The sequence below is a fragment of the Rhamphochromis longiceps genome, linkage group LG17 (assembly GCF_057381845.1).
Source record: "Rhamphochromis longiceps isolate RC_006_pf linkage group LG17, R_longiceps_female_GT1.1, whole genome shotgun sequence".
In the NCBI taxonomy this organism is placed as follows: Eukaryota; Metazoa; Chordata; class Actinopteri; order Cichliformes; family Cichlidae; genus Rhamphochromis; species Rhamphochromis longiceps.
Genome location: NC_140573.1, coordinates 6,688,117 through 6,709,972, shown reverse-complemented (window position 1 = coordinate 6,709,972; position 21,856 = coordinate 6,688,117). Strand labels below are relative to the sequence as shown.

Sequence of the window (21,856 nt, the reverse complement as noted above, 5' to 3'; positions counted from 1 at the left end):
CCGTGTTGCGAGGTGGAGGGCCAGCAACTCCCTGTCAAAAACGCTATATTTGCGCTCACTGTCCCTAAGCGTGCGACTAAAAAAAGCGAGCGGTTGCCAGACACCGGAGACCCGCTGTTCTAACACTGCGCCCACTGCCACGTCTGACACGTCGGAGGTCAACGCAATCTCCGCCGACGGAAACGGGTGGGCCAGCAAGGCGGCGTTTGCCAGCAGGGCGGCGTTTGCCAGCAGGGCGGCGTTTGCCAGCAGGGCGGCGTTTGCCAGCAGGGCGGCGTTTGCCAGCGCGGTCTTGGCCCCAGAAAATGCCTGGATGCGTTCAGGGAGCCAATCAATCTGGTCCTAGCTGTTTTACCCTTCAAGGCAGCATAGAGAGGCTGCAGCAGGTGCGCAGCTCTGGGGAGAAAGCGGTTGTAGAAATTGACCATCCCCAAGAACTCCTGCAGCGCTTTAACGGATGCAGGACGCGGAAATGCGGTGGCCCAAGAAATCCAGAACCGGCAAGCCGAACTGGCACTTGGAGGGGTTGACGATCAGGCCATGTGCCGCCAAACGCTGGAAAACCTGATGCAGATGGGACGCATGCTGACTCTCAGAGCAGCTGGCCACCAATATATCGTCAAGGTACATGAAGACAAAAGGCAGCCCGCGCAAAACAGAGTCCATCAACCGCTGAAAAGTCTGGGCGGCGCCTTTCAGGCCGAACAGCATGCGCAAAAATTCAAACAGGCCGAAAGGGGTAATAACGGCAGTTTTGGGGACGTCTTCGGCGCACACGGGAACCTGGTGATACCCCCGCACCAAGTCAATTTTAGAAAAAATCGAGGTGCCGGCGAGGTGGGCGGAAAAATCCTGGATGTGGGGAATGGGGTAACGGTCGTTCTCCGTGACATTATTCAAACGGCGAAAATCCCCACATGGCCGCCACCGACCGTCTGACTTGGGCACCATGTGTAGCCCAGGCACTATTCGAGCGCTGCACTATGCCGAGGCGCTCCATTGCAGCAAACTCTTCCCGAGCGACGGAGAGTTTCGCGGGGTCGAGGTGGCGCACGCGTGCGAACACCGTCGGAATAATGTTCAACCCAGTGCTTCGTTGCCGTGTTCGAGAAATTAGGAACAGTCAGTGAAGGGAACTCCAAGAGCAAACGCTGAAAAACATTCCCTGAAGTCACTACATTAGCCCGATTCAGGGGCTCGATGGCGCGAGTGAAACAGGTTATTGAAGAAAAAGACAGTGCATCGATTAAGCGTCTGTTAGCGACATCGACCAGCAGTCCGTGGGCACAAAGAAAATCGGCGCCCAAAATAGGTATAGAGCTAGCGGCAACAACAAAGGTCCATTGGAAATCCCGACCATGAAAACAAACAGTCACGAACCTTTCCCCAAACGTTGCGATGGGAGAGCCATTAGCCGCAATAAGCTGCGGTCCGCAGCCCACTGCTAAACTGTCGGCTCCAGATGGGGGAAGGAGGCTCTTCTGGGAGCCAGAGTCGACCAGGAAACGTCTCCCAGAGCGCGAGTCTTCTATGAAGAGCAGTTTTTCTTTGTCGGCAGCGGTCGCGGCCGCTACAGCGCGCTGGCAGGGTCCATGTCCCAGGGTCGGAAAAGCGCAAGGCGGCAGGCAGCGGCACGCTTCGGCGCCAAAATGCTGAGGTCCCGTCCGTGGTGTCGCTGTGCCGCGATCTTTGCCGTCAGCAAAGGATCGGGTACGCCGTGGCAGGTCAGCGGGGAAGTGGAAGGCGCCGCCGGCGAGGCTGGAACTAGGTCGTGATCGTGGGAAGTGCGGGTAGCCAGGAGAATACGATCCGCTTCCTCAGCCAGGGAGCGATAATCCTTCATGCCCAGAAGCGGAGAGTTGGCGAGGCCGGCTCTCACGGCCGCCGCCGGCTGTCGGAGGAAGATGTGGGCAAAGAGGAATCCCCCGTCATCCGGTCCGAGAAAGGATAGCATGTGCTCTATCAGTTCGAGAGCCGTACCGCCATCCAGGCCTGAGAGGGAGAGGAGCTTCTCAGCTCGCTCTGCGTTGGTGAGGGCATAGCGCGAAGAAGCAGCTCCTTAAGGGCGGCGTACTTCCCTCGGGTGGGTGGGTCCCGGAGGAGAGTCAACGCACGACGGGTGGCTAGCGGGTCGAGAGAAGTCACCACATGGTGATATTTTGTGTCGTCAGCCGAGATGCCACAAAGGGCGAACTGAGCCTCCACGTGCACGAACCACGACGGGGGATCGTGAAGCCAAAAATCCGGCAGCTCGAGCGCCACAGCAAACGTAGCTGCAGCCGGAGGCAGAGGGCTGGCGGCTGCTGATGCATCCAGAGCGGAGTCGGTGCCACCATCGGACTGCAGCATGTTCGAGTCAGGGGTCACCAATGTGGAGGTAAACACAGACGACACTAGAGCTCTTGATAAACACTGCTCGTTTATTACTCATCACCACAGAACTAAACACTTTCCCTCCAAAACACAGCAACAACACTTCCTGAGAACTGGGTGTGAGTGGAGCCCTCCAGTGGTCCACCACAGTAACATCTTTTTTTTTGTCTCTAATGATGAAGAACTTTAAAGGAAAGTAAATATTAAGCTCCAATTATTGGCAAGCTCGATGTTAGAATAGCATCACTCTCACTGATGGTGAGAAGAAGCCTGTGTTGTGTGTTATTTGAACTTTCTGTGGTGTTTGTGACTGGTGTTTAGTTACACCAGTGTTCCCATCATATAATGCCATATCAGCATTTGTGGTCCCTATAATCACTTAACAATGCACTCAATCAATCTAAGGTGATTCAAATATGTAATTTTTATTGGTAAAATGATCTACTTACCCACCAGAATGAGCAGGCAATCCAGCACTGCATGTTTTTTGAAACTAATATGTTAACTGTAAATGTTGCTGTCATTTTTGTCATGGATCAATAAAAACTGGACAAAGTTGAGACTAATTGAACATTACAAGACAGGAAGCAAAACAGAATACACTGACACAGGACACAGACTGTCAAAGTAAAACAGGAAACTAACACAGAGACGCAGACATGACAAGGGGCACAGCAAACCTGGAACACAGAGACAGAAACAGAAGGACTCTAAACAACACTGAAACCAAAGACTAGAGATTCTAAATAAGACAAAAGCAAAGACTATTAATAATAAACAACACAAAACGCTGGGTCACCGATAATAATAATAATAATAATACATTTTATTTAAATAGCGCCTTTCAAAGCACCCAAGGACACTGTACAACAGATAAAAACTGGAAATATACACAATAATAAAAATAGAAGATAAAAGTTAAAGCATACAGAAATTTAAGGATAGGCAATTTTAAACAGATGAGTTTTGAGGGTGGACTTAAAAAGAGAGAATGAACTAATATTTCTGAGGTCCGGGGGTAGGGAATTCCAAAGTCGAGGGGCAGAGCAGCTAAAAGCCCTCCCTCCCATTGTAATCAGACGAGCAGAGGGAACAGAGAGAGAAAGAGAAGATGAAGATCTGAGGCAGCGGGATGGGAGCTTCATCTGTAATAAGTCAGAGAGGTACGGTGGAGAGAGAGAATGAATAGCCTTGAATGTATACAGAATTATTTTAAAATGGATGCGAAGTTTAACCGGGAGCCAGTGAAGTTGCTTCAGGATTGGGGAGATGTGGTGGGTAAAAGAAGTCCTAGTAATAATACGGGCAGCAGAGTTCTGGACACGTTGGAGCTTGTTGATAGATTTTTGTGTAAGGCCAAATAATAATGAGTTGCAGTAGTCAATTCTAGAGATAACAAGATTATGGATGAGAATGGCAGTGGCGTGAGGTGTGAGGAAGGGGCGGAGACGATTAATGTTACGGAGTTGGAAATATGCTGCACGTGTAATATTATTGATATGTGAGTTAAAGGATAATGTGCTATCGAGAATGACACCCAAGCTTTTCACAGAGGGAGAGATAGGGACCAGCGAGTTATTGATGGTGAGAGAGAAGTTGTTAATTCTGGATAGCAGTCGTTTAGTGCCAACCAGAAGAAGTTCCGATTTATTGCTGTTGAGTTTAAGGAAATTGGAGGAGAACCAAGAATTAAGTTCAGCTAGACAGAGGATGAGGGAGGGTGGAGGAAGAGTAGAGTCAGGTTTGGTAGAGAGATAGAGCTGGGTGTCATCGGCGTAGCAGTGGAACTGAATATTATATTTACAAAAAATATGTCCGAGTGGAAGAAGGTAGATGATGAAAAGAAGGGGCCCGAGGACAGATCCCTGGGGCACCCCAGTGGATAGAGGGGAAAGCTGAGAAGTGAAGGATTTTAATTGAATGAACTGAGTGCGGTCAGATAGGTATGATTTAAACCAGGCTAGTGGAGTGTGAGAGAGACCAATAGAAGCTAATCTGCTAAGGAGAATGGGATGAGAGATGGTGTCAAAAGCTGCACTCAGATCAAGGAGAATAAGGATGGAGAGGAGACCAGAATCAGCTGCCATAAGAAGGTCGTTTGTTATTTTTATAAGAGCAGTTTCAGTGCTATGTAGAGGACGAAAGCCAGACTGGAACTGTTCGTAAAGGTTATTATCAGTTAGGTGAAGATGGACTTGTGAAGCAACTATTTTTTCAAGGATTTTTGAGAGAAATGGTAGATTGGAGATAGGACGAAAATTATTAAAGTTGTTGGGATCTAGACCAGTTTTTTTCAGAATTGGGGTAATAGCAGCAACTTTGAAGGAAGCAGGAACAGTTCCAGTGGTGAGTGAAGAGTGAATAATAGCAGATATGAGGGGAAGGAGAGGGAGTAAGCAGGCTTTGACGAGGACAGTGGGGATAGGATCAAGCTGGCAGGTAGAAGGCTTTGATTTATGGATGAGATCAGCAATATCAGCTAAGGATGGAAGTTGAAAAACAGAGAGGAAGTGAGAAGGGGGAGAAGTTAGGACAGAGAAGCTACATTGAGCATTAGGGTCCAGGTCTAAGTGTATTTTATGAATTTTATCAATAAAGAATAGCATTAGAGCATCACAGAAGTTAGATGAATAGAGATGAGCAGGCAGAGAATCAGGTGGCCTGTTAAAAGAGTTGAATAGTGAGAAAAGGGTCTTGGTAGAGTTCTCACTTGAGCAGACAATGGCAGAGTAATAAGCAGATTTGGTTTGACTAATACATTCCTGGTAAAACAGAACGTGGTTATTAAACATATCCTTATGAATAGTAAGGCCAGTTTTTTTATAGAGACGTTCAAGCTGTCGGCCTTTAGCTTTCAGTAGTCGGAGTTCAGGGGTGTACCAGGGTGCAGAGCGAGAAAAAAGTACAGTTCTGGTTTTTTGTGGAGCCAGGGAATTTAAAATACTGCTAAGGCTATGATTATAAAAAAGTACCAGGTCCGATGCAGGACCATGACAGAAATATGGAAACTGTAAACGAAAAAGAACAAACATATAGATGAAAATAATGCAGCTAAGAATAAACAAAGAAGATTAGACAAATACATGCTTCAACAACCACTGACTTATTGCAATGCTCTTACTTTGTGGAAACTATATGGAAAGAAAAATCAAATTTTGAACAATGAAAGAAAGAAAAACTACTTTAAACTTCAACCTATATATTATAAACTTTGAAAAGCACCACAAAGTTTTAATGTATATTTGATTATTTGTGTTTCCTTGCTTCTCTCTGATGTCTCTATTTGATGTGTTAATGAAGACTGCATTCAATAAAGTTCCTCATCCTGCTCCAACAGAGAAGACTCTGTTGAATGGATTTGAATATGCAAACAAGAACTCTAAGCTGGCCAAACACCAGGCAATATAATAACAATATTTACATAATGTAATGGAAAAAAGGACAGACAAGAAGCCAAACCTGCTGTTTGACATGCTGAAAGACACAACTAAAAACATCCTTTCTGTTAGAGCAATGGTAAAAGACTAAATTAAATGAATGTTTTTAATAATTGAGATTTGTTTTTCTTTGTAGTTGTGGTCATTCTGAAAACTGACCAACAAGTTAAACAACAAGAAAGTATTTGTGTAGAAGATAAACTAAATTCATGCTGATAATCAAGTTTATAATCTTAAATCTAGAACACTTTTCTGTGTTCTAGATGTGTTCATATCTATTTTAACTACAACTTCTTAATAATACTGACATAGTTTGAATACTAGTAGTAGCAGAAAGTAGCATGTAACTAAAGACGTATGGAAAGTTTACAATCCAACACGCTGGACAGAGTTTATTTGTGTCGTCAATAATCATTTAAAATTATTGTAAAACATTTCTTTCCAGGAATTTTATTGAGAATATACAGAAAAATAAAAATGTGTGGACGGTTAAATTATGGCTGACAGCTGCTGCTGGAAATTTTTAAGAGGTAAATATTTTTAACCCAATAATATCATAGTGGTCACTTTTTTCTACTCAGAAGAGGCACCATTTACACAAATGTTCAGTCAGTCCATAGAAAAACATGTCAGTGTGGTTTAACTCAGAAACTCTGATGAGCGCACAGAGACACTCATGATGTGTCTCTGTGTGCACGTCTTCAGGTATTCCTGTCAGTTCACCGTGTTTAAGGGTTTTTCATGTTTTAGTTTTAGATCACCCAGTTTAGGTTATTGTTTCGTTTCACCCATGCCCTTCATTTGTATTTATTTTACCAGCCTTAGTAAACTGCTCGTTTTCTGTTACTCCACGCACGTTTCACTTTCTGTTTTGGTCTGCATTTGAGTCCTTTTTTGCTACACATACAGTCTGCCACTGCCAGCATAGCACACAGTGTGTCTCTGTGTGCTTTGCTAATGAAGTCTGCACTCAGTAAAATATTCCATTCTGCTCCAGTAAAGAGGATTTTATTGTGTGCATTTGGATATCATCATACAAACAGTGCTACAATAACAATATTTGCATCATATCATTAAATGGAGAGCAAACACGATGTTGAACTTTGGATCAACCACCCCCCCAAAACCAGTCATTTCTGATGGGACTACATATAATGAAAAATAGGCGAATGAGTTTTTTTTTTTTACTTTTTGAGATGTATTTTGGAAAAAAATAAATAAAACTTCAGATTTCTAAGAAACATTAACAATTTCTTATTCCTTCAGAATAAACAATGATCTTTGTTAATTTATTTTCAAATGATACCTAACGTTCATCCGACAGCTTTCATTACTAGTAAAAATCTTCATTTTTTTTGACTCTCTGCTGTGTTAATATTAAAGTGGTGCAAACACATTAGTCACTTTTCTGCACATTTATTTTATGCTGGCTTTAAAGTCCGAGTGAGGAATTTGGCAACAGTGAATGTATCCAATGCATTAACTCATTATTCTTGCTTATTATTATTTCACATTTTTTTCTCACATTTCACACTTTCAATAAAGTAGCATAATTCAGCCAATATTGAGAGTTTACAGTCCAGTGTATTGTTGTAGTTTATGTGGAGCACTCTCAATCAGAGTTCAAAAGTATCACAAAATAGATACATTTGAAATCCACAATGGTGTGGATTTATTTATTTTATTTTATTTTTTTTACTGCACTACAAACATCTTAGTACATTTAAAAAGAGAAAAAAACGAAAATGATTACATGCAAAATCCAGCGTTATTGTATTAAACAAAAATCCTGTCCAGAGTGGAGGTTTGCACTCAGAGTGCTTCTTGTTGTTATATCCCATCAATCTCTAGCCTGGATAAAGGAAAAATATAGTAAGTGTGATTACAACACTTACTAGAAATATACGATTTAAAACAATTAATTTAGCATGGTTTCAAAGCCTATGATAAAGAACAGATGAAGCTAAACATCTCTGCATCATTTTTCTTGAACCATTTATGTTCTCCTCTTGTCTCCATGGCTACAGCCAGGTTACAGTCCCCAGTGTCTGTGTCATCGGCCCAGTTCTCATAGCAGACAAGCTGGTCATTGACCCAGAACCACAGATCAAGAGCACAGCTGTAGCGCAGTCCCAGCCAGATGTGGGGTGTGCTGGCATTCTTGGCTTTCTCTTGCACCAGTTCCTGCTGTTCAAGGTTTGTGATGGAGACGAGGTCACGATGGTGCTTTCTGCAGTAATTTACAGCCTCATCCCAGTTTTTCCTTTCATTGATCAGGATCAACTTTTCTGCCATGAACAAACAGATGTTCAGTTCAAATTAAATGAAATCAGGTTTCTAGATTTTCTACCTCAAATACAAAAATACATGAGGAACAAACAAAAGAATACAAAAAACTAAACAAATTTCATAAAAATAAGTGTTGGACAGTTTGTCATATTTTTTACTTTCCTGCTGTAAGTTTTTCCAGCTTAGAATTTTCAATTTACTTTATTAAAGTCTTATTATTTAAATTTAAGTGAGCCTTTTTATATTTAATTTTCTTTTAATCAGGAGGATTTAGAAACAAGAATTATGTCTCATTATAGCTGTAAATCTAGAACCTATTAGAAACGGTAGCGATACCCACACTCAGAAACTAATATGACCCCTGTGACTCAGGTTCCTGATGAAAGGAGGCTGCATTATGTGTCTGGGGTATAGCTCTATCTCCATAACAGCTTGCATTATTTAGCTTTATGATGAAACATATACCAACCTCTTCGTGTACAGATTTTCCATGAGACTAAGAAATATTAGTTTAGCTTTAACATTTATTCCTCAGTAAGAAAACTGACAGAAACCAGATGTGAAAAATGAATCTCTGTAAATCTCACCATCGTAGCAGAAGAAAGATTTTCTGGTGTTACAATCATCAGCTTTCCATTTTCCTTCTTTGTTTAATTCAGTCATCGCACATTTCCTGGTGCCGCTGTCAGTTTCAGACAGCTCTTCAGGTAACTCACCAACATCTCTCCAGTGTCTGTAAGAATAATTACTCCCATCTGACCACCTCCAGGTGTCTCTGAACAGGCCGATCCATGATTGTGTTTTATCAGAACTCTTAAATGTACTGACTGCTTCCTTTAACTGTTCTGCTCCACTGGCCAGGTCTGTGTGGTTCTCTCTGCAGTAGCTCTGAGCCTCACGCCACTTTTTTGTATCATCAATGAAATGTAGTGATTTGTTTTGTTCTGTGGAATAAAGAGAAAGACAAGACTCATAAGAAATGTACATTTCTATCTTTAAATGTATCTTTAACTTGATTTTCTAAAGACACAACTTAAAATAGCTCGAAACCTTCAAAACTAAACTACCAACATTATGGGAATAACCACAGCTGTGACATTATGCTCAGGATGACTTTGCTCTGTGTGGCAGAGAAACAGTTTTCTGATCAAAGGTCTGGTATGAAATTTTGTGTAATGACATTTGGCACCACGAGATGGTTCAGCAAAGCAAAGAACAGTGTCCTGGTGTAACATGAGAGGCAGAGAAAGCACCGTGGGAGGACGGGTATTCAAATGAGCAGGATAGCACACAGGGGCTAAAACACCAGCAGCCAATTATCGCATCTTCTCATTTTCATTAGAGATGAGCTGTAGATATGTTTAAATATAAACACTTTGTTTAATTAATACAATTATTGTCAAATATTCTCACCATTATAGCAGATAAAGCGGTGAACATGAGAACAACCAAAATCCAACAACCCACCAGAGCTGTCAATCACTACACAGTTCTCAAGATGTCCGCCTTTATCATTAGGTTCATTTCCACTCCATTTCACGTCTTTATCATTGAACTCCACTCCTGGCAGAGACCAGTGCCACCTCCTGTTTTCTTTTCCTGAGATGCTGTACAGCCCAATCCAGGCGTTTCCTTGATTCTCTGTAGAATCTGTGTACAGTGTCTTCATATATGTCATGTTAGGCACTGTGGCCAGGTCTTTATATCCTTCTCTACAGTAGCGCTGAGCTTCGTCCCAAGTTTTAGGCTCTTTAATAAAATAGTATTTATAGCCTTGGCATAAAATCAAGGAACACTGACCTAAAAACAACAACAACAAGTTATTCAGAAATCTACTGATGGCAAAAATGTTGTTAACAAAATTATATCCGGAGGGCAGAGGTCCCATAGAGACTGCTCACACATGGTTGTTGACAGAAATTGTGTTTTGGATGTTGTTATCTGACAGGTTTTGTAAGCAGTTCACAGAAACCTTCATTAATCTCAAGTGATGCAGTAAATCTGTGGTTTTTAATGCTAAATTGATCGACTTACCCATCAGGATGAGCAGAAAAAGCCTCCCGTGCATATTTCCTCTGTTTGATGAAACTAAGATTTTAATTGTGTCGATTTTGAGTTAATATAGTTAGATGTTTGAGTTAGATGAGTTCTAAGGAAGACCAGTGAAAGATGGATGAAAAAATCAAGCTGTAAACAGGAACCACAACAAGCAGGACAATTTCAAATAATATGAATAAGAAATTAAAGGTTGGATCCAGTTTCTTTTACATAAAAAAGATTATTATTACAAACCAAGAGAATTCCTACTTTAAAAATTCTTAAAATGTTCATTCTAAAACTAAAAATGTTTTTCATTTTAAAAATGCAAATCATTTTAATATTAAGCAGAAAATGAGGAAGAAATAAATATTGTAGGTAAAAATGTTAATTTCAACTACAAAGTTTTAACTTACATCTGGTTATTCTTCTGTGCTTCGCTCTGATGCGTCTGCGTGTTGCTGTAAAGAAGACTGCACTTAATAAAATATTCCACTCTGCTTCAACAAAGAGAATTCTGTGGTACACATTTAAATATTCCTACTTTTGGTTTAACAGTGGGACTTTGTGTTTACTGGAAGCATATCCGGTTTGTTCTTTTTAAACTTGTTTTTTGTTGCTGTCTCTTCCTCCTGCGTGTGCAGTCCTCCTCATTGACACAGTGAACTGTAACAGCTCGCGTCACGTCTTAAGAAACTAAATGATAGAAAAGAGGAAGAAGTGAAATATGCACTGTTGGCTGTCCAGCAAATAAATACAGAAAGTGTCACTTCACAGAAAGACACTTCTGTGGGAGATAAACTAAAATAGTTGTTCATACCGAATTTTTATATTTAAAAATCAGACTTAGGGAAAAACAAAATGTTCTGTGTCATGAAACTTGCTTTTATTACCTGGTTAAATCACCATGGCAACTTATGGTGAACACACAACCTGGTTGAGAGCAGGTTGTGTGTTCAGGTTTTCAGTTTAAAATCAGTTCAGCTTTTTTATTTTTTATTTTACCATTCTCTAAGCTGTTGCTACATTTGCAAGTGACTGCAGCATTAATCTTCTATTTACAACAGTCTTGCATTTTACTATTTTATATTTCATGTTCTTAGATTTTTATCACAAATTTAACCACCATCAACATTGAAAAGAAAGAAAAAGACCTTCTAGTGTTTAACATGGACATTAATTGAAAATAACTAAAAGGAAACAATAAGATGGGAGCTCAGTCACAAAGCCCTCCTGGTTTTTTACTATATGATTGTAAATATTGGTCTATTTCTTTCTGAAAAGCATAAAAATGAAGTTTAAACTGTCTAAGAATACAAAACTTTATGAAAAATATATTTATTAGTTTTTCCACATTCTTTTACTTTGTTAAAACAAAAGCATAGTCCAACATAATTTCAGAGCTACTGTTTAATGTTGATTTACACAAAAAGACCAAACTGGGTAACATGAATCATTTAAAGTACAAGCACACGACTTTTCAGACATTTTTCAGTGGCTTGGCTGACTCGAATGCACCATCTAGTGTTCAAGAAAAAAATAGAAAAAAGAGAAATAAAAGTAGACGGAAACAGAATAAACTCTTTATGTTAGACACCAAACTAATAATTACATATATGTGGTTTTGAGACACATTAGCTATTATAACATTTTTAAGTTTGAAAAAACAAAACAAAAAAGGGATTCTTATTCTGTAGTAGGTAGTAGTAAACAATATGCAAAAAACAAAACAAAAAAACAAAAAAACCCTTAAGAATAAACACAAAGAGAAATTATCACTGTTAGATGTCATCTGCTTCTAGTTTTGATTTTGATTTTTTGACTTCATAATTACGAGAAATATCAACTCTATAAGCAGTCATTTAGACTGGTTTAAAAGCCTATCGCAGCGAACAGATGAAGTTAAACATCTCTGAATCATTTTTCTTGAACCATTTATGCTCTCCTCCTGTCTCCATGGCTACAGACATGCCACACCGTCCAGCGTGATCCTCATTGGCCCAGTTCTCATAACAGACAACCCGGTCACTGACCCACAGCCACAGTTGAAAAACACAGCTGAAGCGCAGTCCCAGCCACACATACGGTGTGGTGGCGTTCTTCACTTTCTCCTTCACTAATTCTTCCTCTTTGGGATTTGTGATACAGACCAGATCATGATGGTGCCGCTGGCAGTAAGTTAAGGCCTCATCCCATTTTTTGTTTTCTTTGATCAGAATGAAGTTTTCTGGCATGAACAAACACAGGATGGTCGGTTAAAAGGAAACAAATCAGGACAAAAACAAAAGAAAAAGAATTTAAGCATTTTCTGTTTCAAATCTTTACTCCTCTTGATTTACCCGTGGTAAAATCATTAATGTTATATGACTTGTTACCCAGAGTATACCTCGACCACCCCAAGTTATCGAGAAGATTTCTTTCTTTCTTAAGAATTATTTACATGTAAGTTGCATTACAGGCCCTCGCTGACAGAAACTAATGTGACTAATGTGTCTTAAGTTCCTTACAAAAGAAGTCTGCATTAAGCGTCTGGGGTATACCTTTATCTCCATAAAAGCTTGCATTATTTCGCTTTGATGATGACTTCTTTTCAATAAGAATAAGAAAGATTAGTTTAGTTTGAATATGTATTCCTCGAGTAAGAAACATGACAGATACCAGATGTGAAAGATGCATTTTTGCAAATCTCACCGTCATCATAGCAGAAGAAAGGTTTACTGGTGTTATAAGTAATAATAAGAGTTGGAAATATTTTTTACTTTCCTGATGTAAGTTTTTCCAATTTAGAATTTTAACTTTTCCTAATTTGCTTTATTAAAGTCCTATTAACTAAAATCTTTCATGTATGAGTGAGCCTTTAAAAAAAAGGGAAAAAAACTGGAGAATTCATAAACAAGTATTATTATAAACTAATATGACCCCTGGTTCTTATAAGGTTCCTATAGGGAGGCTGCATTATGTGTCTGGGGTGTAGCTCTATCTCCATAACAGCTTGCATTATTAAGCTTTATGATGAAACATATACCAGCCCTTCATGTACACTTTTTCAGTGAGAGAAGAAATATTAGTTTAGCTTTAACCTTTATTCCTTCAGTAAGAAAACTGACAGAAACCAGATGTTCAAGCTGAACTTAAGATGGCGGCGCGCACAGACGCAGCGGCCCGGAGCTCCTACACTGCTCCGGTCCTGAGCACTCATGAGCTGAGGCGTGTGTTCCGGAGCATTAACACCAGGAAGGCGGCCGGGCCGGATGGAGTGCTGGGCCGGGTGCTAAAAGACTGTGCTGCCGACCTGGCGGACGTCTTCACCTCTATATATAACACCTCGCTGTCCTGTTCACTGGTACCATCCTGTTTCAAAGCAGCAACCATCGTTCCCATCCCAAAACAGTCAAATGTCACATGTCTGAACGATTTCAGACCTGTGGCACTCACCCCCATTCCCGCCAAATGCCTGGAGAGACTGGTCATTAAACACATCAGAGCTGCTTTTCCACCATCCCTGGACTCGCACCAGTTTGCATACAGGGAGAACCGGTCAACCGAGGATGCGATCGCCACAGTGCTGCACACATTACTGAAGCACTTGGAACACAGGAACACCTATGCACGGCTCCTCTTTGTAGACTACAGCTCGGCTTTTAATACCATCCGGCCATACAAACTCCGTCCCAAACTCCACCAACTGGGACTTAACTCCTCTCTGTGCAACTGGATTGTGGACTTCCTCACTAACCGTAGACAGAGTGTCAGAGTGGGTAAGAACACCTCTTCCACCCTTGTGGTCAACACCGGTGCCCCTCAGGGGTGTGTTCTGAGCCCTCTGCTATACACTCTCTTCACCCATGACTGTATTTCCTCCTGCGCGTCCAATCTCATTGTTAAGTTTGCAGATGACACCACAGTGCTCGGACTTATATCCAACAATGATGAGACAAACTATAGGACAGAGGTGCAACAACTAGAGTCATGGTGCCACGACAATAACTTGGTCTTAAACACCAAAAAGACCAAGGAGATCATTGTAGATTTCCGGAAGAGGGGTCATAACAACCATCTGCCTCTCTTCATTGGCAGTGAGGCGGTGGAGAGGGTGAGCAGTTTTAAATTCTTGGGGGTAACTGTGACCGAGGACCTGTCCTGGGGCAACCATATCACCTCAGTTGTACGGAAGGCCCAACAGCGCCTCTACTACCTGAGGAGACTGCGGAGCGCACACATTCCCAGATCTCTGATGTTGAACTTCTACAACTGTGCCATCAGCAGCGTTCTGACGTATGGATTTCTAGTGTGGTTCCCCAGCTGCACCAAGGCCGATCAGCAAGCACTCCAGCGGGTGGTGAAAGAAGCTGGCAGAATTATTGGAACAAGTCTGCCAGAGATCAGTAATATCTTCCCCACTCGCTGTCTGAGGAGGGTGCACAGTATCCTGCGGGACCAACATCACCCTGCGCGCCACCTTTTCCATCTGCTGCCCTCAGGGAGAAGGTACAGGTCTATACAGGCCAGAACATCCAGACTGGCCAACAGCCTGTATCCACAGGCTGTGAGGCTCCTGAACTCTCTGCCCCCCTCTCACGGACAATAACCATATCCAACTTCTTAATAGCAATGAACTGGTCTGCATTGGTGCATCATATCTTTATTCTCTTCCCCCTCCTGCCCCCCCCCCCCCCCCTTTCTTAAATAGATAACTATCATATCTGATATCATATCTCACAGTACAATAATATTGAATGGGTTGCATTGTTGTATTTTGTCATGTTTCTCAGGTCTTTGTCTGAATTTCTACGAACATTATTGCTAAGGATTGTCTTATTGCATTGGAGTCACACTGGGTTAAATATGTACACTTGGGTTTTAAGGGGTATTTATTATTTTCTTCTTTTTTTTGGGTTGTATGGAAGCCCCAAATGCAATTTCATTGTTCTTGACAATGACAATAAATAAATAAATACTAAATACTAAATAAAGATGAATCTCTGTAAATCTCACCATCAGCGTAGCAGAAGAAAGATTTTCTGGTGTTACAATCATCAGCTTTCCATTTTCCTTTTTTGTTTAATTCAGTCATCGCACATTTCCTGGTGCCGTGGTCAGTTTTAGACCACTCTTCAGGTAACTCACCAACATCTCTCCAGTGTCTGTAAGAATAATTACTCCCATCTGACCACCTCCAGGTGTCTCTGAACAGGCCGATCCATGATCGTGTTTTATCAGAACTCTTAAATGTACTGACTGCTTCCTTTAACTGTTCTGCTCCACTGGCCAGGTCTGTGTGGTTCTCTCTGCAGTAGCTCTGAGCCTCACGCCACTTTTTTGTATCATCAATGAAATGTAGTGATTTGTTTTGTTCTGTGGAATAAAGAGAAAGACAAGACTCATAAGAAATGTACATTTCTATCTTTAAATGTATCTTTAACTTGATTTTCTAAAGACACAACTTAAAATAGCTCGAAACCTTCAAAACTAAACTACCAACATTATGGGAATAACCACAGCTGTGACATTATGCTCAGGATGACTTTGCTCTGTGTGGCAGAGAAACAGTTTTCTGATCAAAGGTCTGGTATGAAATTTTGTGTAATGACATTTGGCACCACGAGATGGTTCAGCAAAGCAAAGAACAGTGTCCTGGTGTAACATGAGAGGCAGAGAAAGCACCGTGGGAGGACGGGTATTCAAATGAGCAGGATAGCACACAGGGGCTAAAACACCAGCAGCCAATTATCGCATCTTCTCATTTTCATTAGAGATGAGCTGTAGATATGTTTAAATATAAACACTTTGTTTAATTAATACAATTATTGTCAAATATTCTCACCATTATAGCAGATAAAGGGGTCAACATGAGAAGAACCAATATCCAACAACCCACCAGAGCTGTCAATCAGTGCACAGTTCTCAAGATGTCCGCCTCCATCATTAGGTTCATTTCCACTCCATTTCACGTCTTTATCATTGAACTCCACTCCTGGCAGAGACCAGTGCCACCTCCTGTTTTCTTTTCCTGAGATGCTGTACAGCCCAATCCAGGCGTTTCCTTGATTCTCTGTAGAATCTGTGTACAGTGTCTTCATATGTGTCATGTTAGGCACTGTGGCCAGGTCTTTATATCCTTCTCTACAGTAGCGCTGAGCTTCGTCCCAAGTTTTAGGCTCTTTAATAAAATAGTATTTATAGCCTTGGCATAAAATCAAGGAACACTGACCTAAAAACAACAAAACAAAAAAAACCCCACAGGTCATTCAGAAATCTACTGATGGCAAGTTTTGTGAGCAGTTCACAGAAACCCTGCACTAATCTGAAGTGATGCAAATCTGCAGTTTTTACTGTTAAAATGATCGACTTACCCATCAGCATGAGCAGAAAAAGCCTCCGGTGCATATTTCCTCTGTTTGATGAAACTAAGATTTGAAAGACAGATAAACAACCATCAAAGTTAATATAACTGCACCACTTTCACAGATAATAGGGTAATATAGGTAAGGTAATATATGAGTAAGAAAACATAGTTTATTTTGCACTGTAAAAAAATACATTACACATGACGGGAATAGCTACTTTAAAAATGTTTTTGAGTCTTTTAAAAATCAGCAGAAATACAGAATAAATACTGTAAGTTTAATGTAAAGCCAGTGCTGAGCTAACAATGTAAATTGAGACTGAAGTTTGAACTTACATCTGATTATTCTTCTTTCCTTGCTTCAGTCCGATGCCTCTGCGTGTTGTGTTAAAGAAACCTGCACTCAATAAAATGTCTCTGCTTCAACAAAGATCATTCTATGGACTCATTTAAATATTCCAACAAGATGGTCATAACAGAGGTAATATAATACTAATATTTACATAATGTCAAACAAAGAGAGGGTGTTATTTAAAATAATTTACTTTAACAACATGCTTCCTTCTCTCAGGAGTATTTATATATAATAAAACTTATAATAAAACTAAACTAACTGCATGTCTTTACTGTTTGCATTTTGAAGGTTCTTTGGAAGGTTCATAAACAAAATTAGACTACTGAAACAGAACTTAATGAGCTACACAAATCAATAGGAGCTATGATGTAAGGCAGCGGTCCCCAAACTTTTTTGCGCCACGGACCGGTTTATGCCCAACAATATTTTCACGGACCGGCCTTTAAGGTGTCACGGATAAATACAGCAAAATAAAACTAGTACCGGTACCGAAAAAATAAGATTTATTGATAACACACATGAAAAGACCCAGGAAAACCGAGTTAACGATAAAAACGATAACAAAATAACGCTGAAAACTGATAAAAACCCTGAAAATCATACATTTCACACCTGAGCCTCAACTCTCACGGCCCGGTACCAAACGACTCACAGACCGGTACTGGTCCGAGGCCCGAGGTTGGGGACCGCTGATGTAAGGTATGCACGTATGCTGAGATGTATGCAAGTGTTGTAAATGCAACAAACAACAAAGAGTAAAGAAAAGCAGTGCAGGAAGATTTATAATCTGGGATCCAAAGGCCCAGTTAGCACCAGATCTGAAACACTTTAGAGAAGGTTTAAAACAATGAGCAGGGTTCATCACACCTCTCCCAAAAAAGAAAGGTCCCACAGGAACCCCCACAAAATCCAATTCAGCAGCACATTTTAAGTTTACTCATTACCTGATTGATAGCGCGCACGTTTGAGATGTCTAATAGCCAGAAATTCTTAATTGGCTGAATCTTACTGAATGTGTGTGTATATGTGCAAATGTGCATGAACACAGTTTGGCAAACTGGCAAAAGTCCTTTTCAGCTACTACAACGAGTCTGCTATGATACAGCATTAGATCCTCTGAAGAGAGCTGTGTTTAGCCTCATAATAGTGTTTAGCTATGGCATACTCCTTGTTTGTTTAAGTGCTCTCTATGTGTGTCAAGTACAAGCTTGACCACCGGTGTATTTGAGCACACAGATAACTGATGTTGTGTTGCAGTTTGTGAACTGTTTAACAGACGACGTCTTTCCACTGTGTGGATGAGTAAAATACATCTGAAGCATCGTTCAGTTTATTTGGCTGAACAATATTGACAAGATGATCCCTAACTGTCTGAGCTCCTTAAAATAATAAGACGGGAAGTTGCTCCAGTATCAGCACTCAGCAATGCTTCAGCCTCTAGAGTGTGCCAGTGTCTGCAATGCGTATTGTTAAGCTGCTGATAACAGTGGTTGAATTCAGAGATGAAGGTTAGTCTTTCTGTTTTTCCAGTTGGTTCTGCTCTTCTCCCCTTTTCTGGGAGGCAGTGGGGAGGTAGAGTGTACAGTCCAATCTGGCGGGGAGGTGTGGGAAGCCAGACTGGGCGCCCCCCTTCCGGCTCTCCTCTCTCCTATCTTATCTTACTTACTTGTCTTACATCTCTCTATCACCTTTTCTGTCCCTTTGAAGAAATGAGGCTCCATAAATTTTAAAGAGGTAAATATTTCTCAGTTGCATTGAATAGATAGAATAAACTGTAGAAAACTAAACAGTAGAAAGAAGAAGAGAAATAGAAATTTTACATAAACCAGTGACAACCCTGATCAACCCTGGCAGGGCCTCCTTGGATGAGGGTGTCTAGTGATAATGGCCGAAACACCCGATGAATCAAAGGTCCACTACCGACGATGTGTCCCAAATTGTAAAATTATAATATAGATCAGATCTCTAAACCTAACCAAGGAAAAATGGCAGATTAGCTTAGGTCAAAGAACAAAAGTTGAGGCACACAACGATGTGTGCAGCTGGTAAAGTTTCTGGGCTGCTTTTCCTCATAACTGTAACATCTGGTCCTTTTACTGAATAAATCTATTTACACTCACTCAGTATTTCCGATTGCTCACCACAGTATCCAGACCGCTGATCCACAGATTCCTACACAACAAGAAAGAGCAGGTAAGTGTTGTGGCAAGTAATAAAAGGAGCCGTGATTTCACTCACTGCAGTAATGCAGCAACCCAGCACTGACTGAAGTTCAGCCGCTCAATTAAGTAGTGGCTCTTAACAAGGTGATCACAGACATTTGTGTGATTAAAAGCTCTCATAATGAAGTTTATTCACTGAGGAGGAACGTTAAGAGCACAAATAATGTTGAAAGTTTTCCATGGTTTTATTTAAATTTTGTTTATATCTGTGTAAATGATTGTATGAATATTTTCATAAATCCTTCAGGGATGCCAGCCCGAGCTTAAAGCCACTCTGCCTCAGTAATTATTACAAAGAGTAAGGCCAGACTTACTGAACAGAATAGATATTTTCACAGTTTTGAGCAAATTTGTGAGTCTTGAGTCAGTTCTGGGGAACTGATTTTGGAATCAAATCAAACACTTTCATGAAAATGATGAAAACTTTAATTGTGTTTGTGTATTTGTGACAGTAACGTGTCATTTCACACCAAAAACTGCAAGTGATGGGCCTTTAGTTTCCCGTCACTTGCATTTAGGATACAAAAGTCTTTCTGAACCAGGAGTCAGTGTTGTGCGTGACACAACCTGGCAGTGTCCGTGTGCACACACTGGCTCTGTTTCTTATGAGAGTTTGGCACTATAACTTAATATTTTGCAATAAGGGTTTTAAGCCCACAGACTGTTTGCACAAGAATGTGAACAAAATGAATGATCCAACTTCATTTGTTTCAGTTCCATAGAAATATTTTTGACAGCTTTTTGTTTTACTCTATATTAACTTATGTCAACATTTTTGTGGGTCTACAAAAAAATGTTGATGATAGTTGATAACTGAGGAAATTTGCTTTAAGTATCGCTCCTCAGAGTACACTGTTTAATTCTCTCACAGCCTAAAAGGTGACAACAGCACTTCCATCTACATCAGGTAAGACAAATTAAAATTTAACATGGCAACTTATATCTTGTTTAAGTATATACGTTTAAATATTATAAGTAATGATAGATATTTATCCAAAAAGTGTGATTTAATAAGGAAAAAAAGTTCTTTTTTAATTTATTATTTTTCAGTTTCAAAGTTATTTAAATTGCTATAGTTTGGATTGGAGGATAAAGTAGTATAATGAAGGGATTTATCCCTATTAAAATATTAATAACTGCACACATATGAGTCCGAATGCATTACAACAAATTTTGTCCCTGCCTTTTAAAAACCTTATTTACTGTATCTTTAAAATGAAGGACTTGGAATGTAGCTGACTAAATTTTTACTGGCTATTGTGGAACATCATGTTCTTATCAAATTTACTCTTTCTGTGCACAGCGCTTAATAAATGAATTTTACTTACCAACAAAGAATTTCCATATGGATGCATTCACAGTAAACTGATTTCATTTTGAACAATGTTATATCTTCTTGAAGGATCCACAGTGGCAAACCTGATTTACATGAAACCATATTTATGATATTTAGAAACATGGAGCATAGAGGGTGTTTTATATTTGTGTGTTTGTTCTTTATTCTATTTTTTTTTTAAGTTAACATATACAGCACGGTTTTCAGATCCAATCAGGTCATCATCTGCAGCCCAATGACAGAGCCGTCGTCAGCAGAGTGGGGCTCTGGCCTCTTTGACTGCATGGAAGACAAGTTGTCTTGTAAGAATCAATACTGGACTTTAACTTTAACTCACTGAAAAGCCTTCAGCTAATCCAAAATGCTGCAGCAAGAGTCCTGACAGGGACTAGAAAGAGAGAGCATATTTCTCCTGTTTTGGCTTCCCTTCATTGGCTTCCTGTTAAATCCAGAATTGAATTCAAAATCCTGCTCCTCACATACAAGGTCTTAAATAAACAGGCCCCATCTTATCTTAATGACCTTGTAGTACCATATCACCCTATTAGAGCACTTCGCTCTCGCTCTGCAGGCCTACTTGTTGTTCCTAGAGTATTTAAAAGTAGAATGGGAGGCAGAGCCTTCAGTTTTCAGGCCCCTCTTCTGTGGAACCAGCTTCCAGTTTGGATTCAGGAGACAGACACCATCTCTACTTTCAAGATTAGGCTTAAAACTTTCCTTTTTGCTAAAGCATATAGTTAGGGCTGGACCAGGTGACCCTGAATCCTCCCTTAGTTATGCTGCAATAGACATAGGCTGTCAAGGCTCTGTGTGCTGGCAGGCGGAGAGGAGGATCCAAACGCAGGACTCGAACATAGATTTGAGAATCAAAACCACAGCTTTATTGCTGGCCAGAAAACAAAACATAAACCAAACATGAAAACACAAGCTGGAACACACAGGCACGGTCTGAGGGTGAACAGACGTTAACGACGCGACACTGACATAAAGACACACTGGGTTTAAATACACTGAGGGAGTCATCAAGGAATTAGAGACAGAAGGGGGACACAGCTGGGAGAAATAAGACCTAACGAGACAGGGAGAGCGAAGCTGGAATACTGACATCAGACAGGAACAAGAACCTTCAAAGTAAAACAGGAAACAAAACACACTTTACTAAGACAGACTAGACGCTGACCAAAGTCTACTAAATAATAATCATAATCACAACAGTATCAGATCATAATATAAAAAAAAAAAAAAAAAAAAAAAAAAAAAACACCAAGATAACAGAAACACCAAGTACCAGAGAAACATAAAGGAAAATCCATGATGCAAAAGTACCAAAACATAATGAACTCAAAATACTGGGTCCAACGGACCCAGAACCGTGACAGTACCCCCCCTCTAAGGGCTGGCTCCCGACAGCCCAAAACGAAAAAGCACAGAGCACCAGGCCAGGGCGGGCGGAGGGGGCCC

General features: G+C 40.6%; 2 protein-coding genes across 3 annotated transcripts; both read right to left on the bottom strand.

The window, feature by feature from the left end:
- Nucleotides 1-7,751: 7,751 nt before the first annotated feature.
- On the bottom strand, nt 7,752-10,167 carry LOC146649193 (macrophage mannose receptor 1-like). 2 transcript variants are annotated; one of them, XM_085386859.1, is made up of 4 exons: nt 10,134-10,167; nt 9,506-9,899; nt 8,687-9,045; nt 7,752-8,098 (listed from the first exon to the last, which is right to left on the bottom strand). In XM_085386859.1, exons 1-4 carry the CDS (start codon nt 10,165-10,167, stop codon nt 7,752-7,754), a joined length of 1,134 nt encoding a protein of 377 aa, XP_085242985.1. The 2 variants fall into 2 exon arrangements, with proteins under 2 accessions (XP_085242985.1, XP_085242986.1); XM_085386860.1 differs by having other exon boundaries at nt 8,687-9,043; nt 9,513-9,899.
- Nucleotides 10,168-11,929: 1,762 nt separating this feature from the next.
- Nucleotides 11,930-16,240, bottom strand: LOC146649192 (C-type mannose receptor 2-like). Its single transcript, XM_085386635.1, has 3 exons — nt 15,961-16,240; nt 15,132-15,491; nt 11,930-12,363 (listed from the first exon to the last, which is right to left on the bottom strand). The coding sequence occupies exons 1-3, from the start codon at nt 16,223-16,225 to the stop codon at nt 12,017-12,019; spliced, it is 972 nt and encodes a 323-aa protein (XP_085242761.1). The 5' UTR covers nt 16,226-16,240; the 3' UTR covers nt 11,930-12,016.
- Between the last annotated feature and the right edge of the window lie 5,616 nt (nt 16,241-21,856).

Bases quoted from the DNA above. Each gene is read 5' to 3' on its own strand.
- LOC146649192 (XM_085386635.1), bottom strand. From the start codon at position 16,225: ATGACACATATGAAGACACTGTACACAGATTCTACAGAGAATCAAGGA. The intron at 15,492-15,960 runs GTGAGAATATTT...TTTATTCCACAG, and splicing joins CCCCTTTATCTGCTATAATG to AACAAAACAAATCACTACAT. The intron at 12,364-15,131 runs GTGAGATTTACA...TGTTCATGCCAG, and splicing joins TTTCTTCTGCTACGCTGATG to AAAACTTCATTCTGATCAAA.
- LOC146649193 (XM_085386859.1), bottom strand. From the start codon at position 10,167: ATGCACGGGAGGCTTTTTCTGCTCATCCTGATGG. The intron at 9,900-10,133 runs GTAAGTCGATCA...TGTTGTTTTTAG, and splicing joins TTTTCTGCTCATCCTGATGG to GTCAGTGTTCCTTGATTTTA. The intron at 8,099-8,686 runs GTGAGATTTACA...TGTTCATGGCAG, and splicing joins ATCTTTCTTCTGCTACGATG to AAAAGTTGATCCTGATCAAT.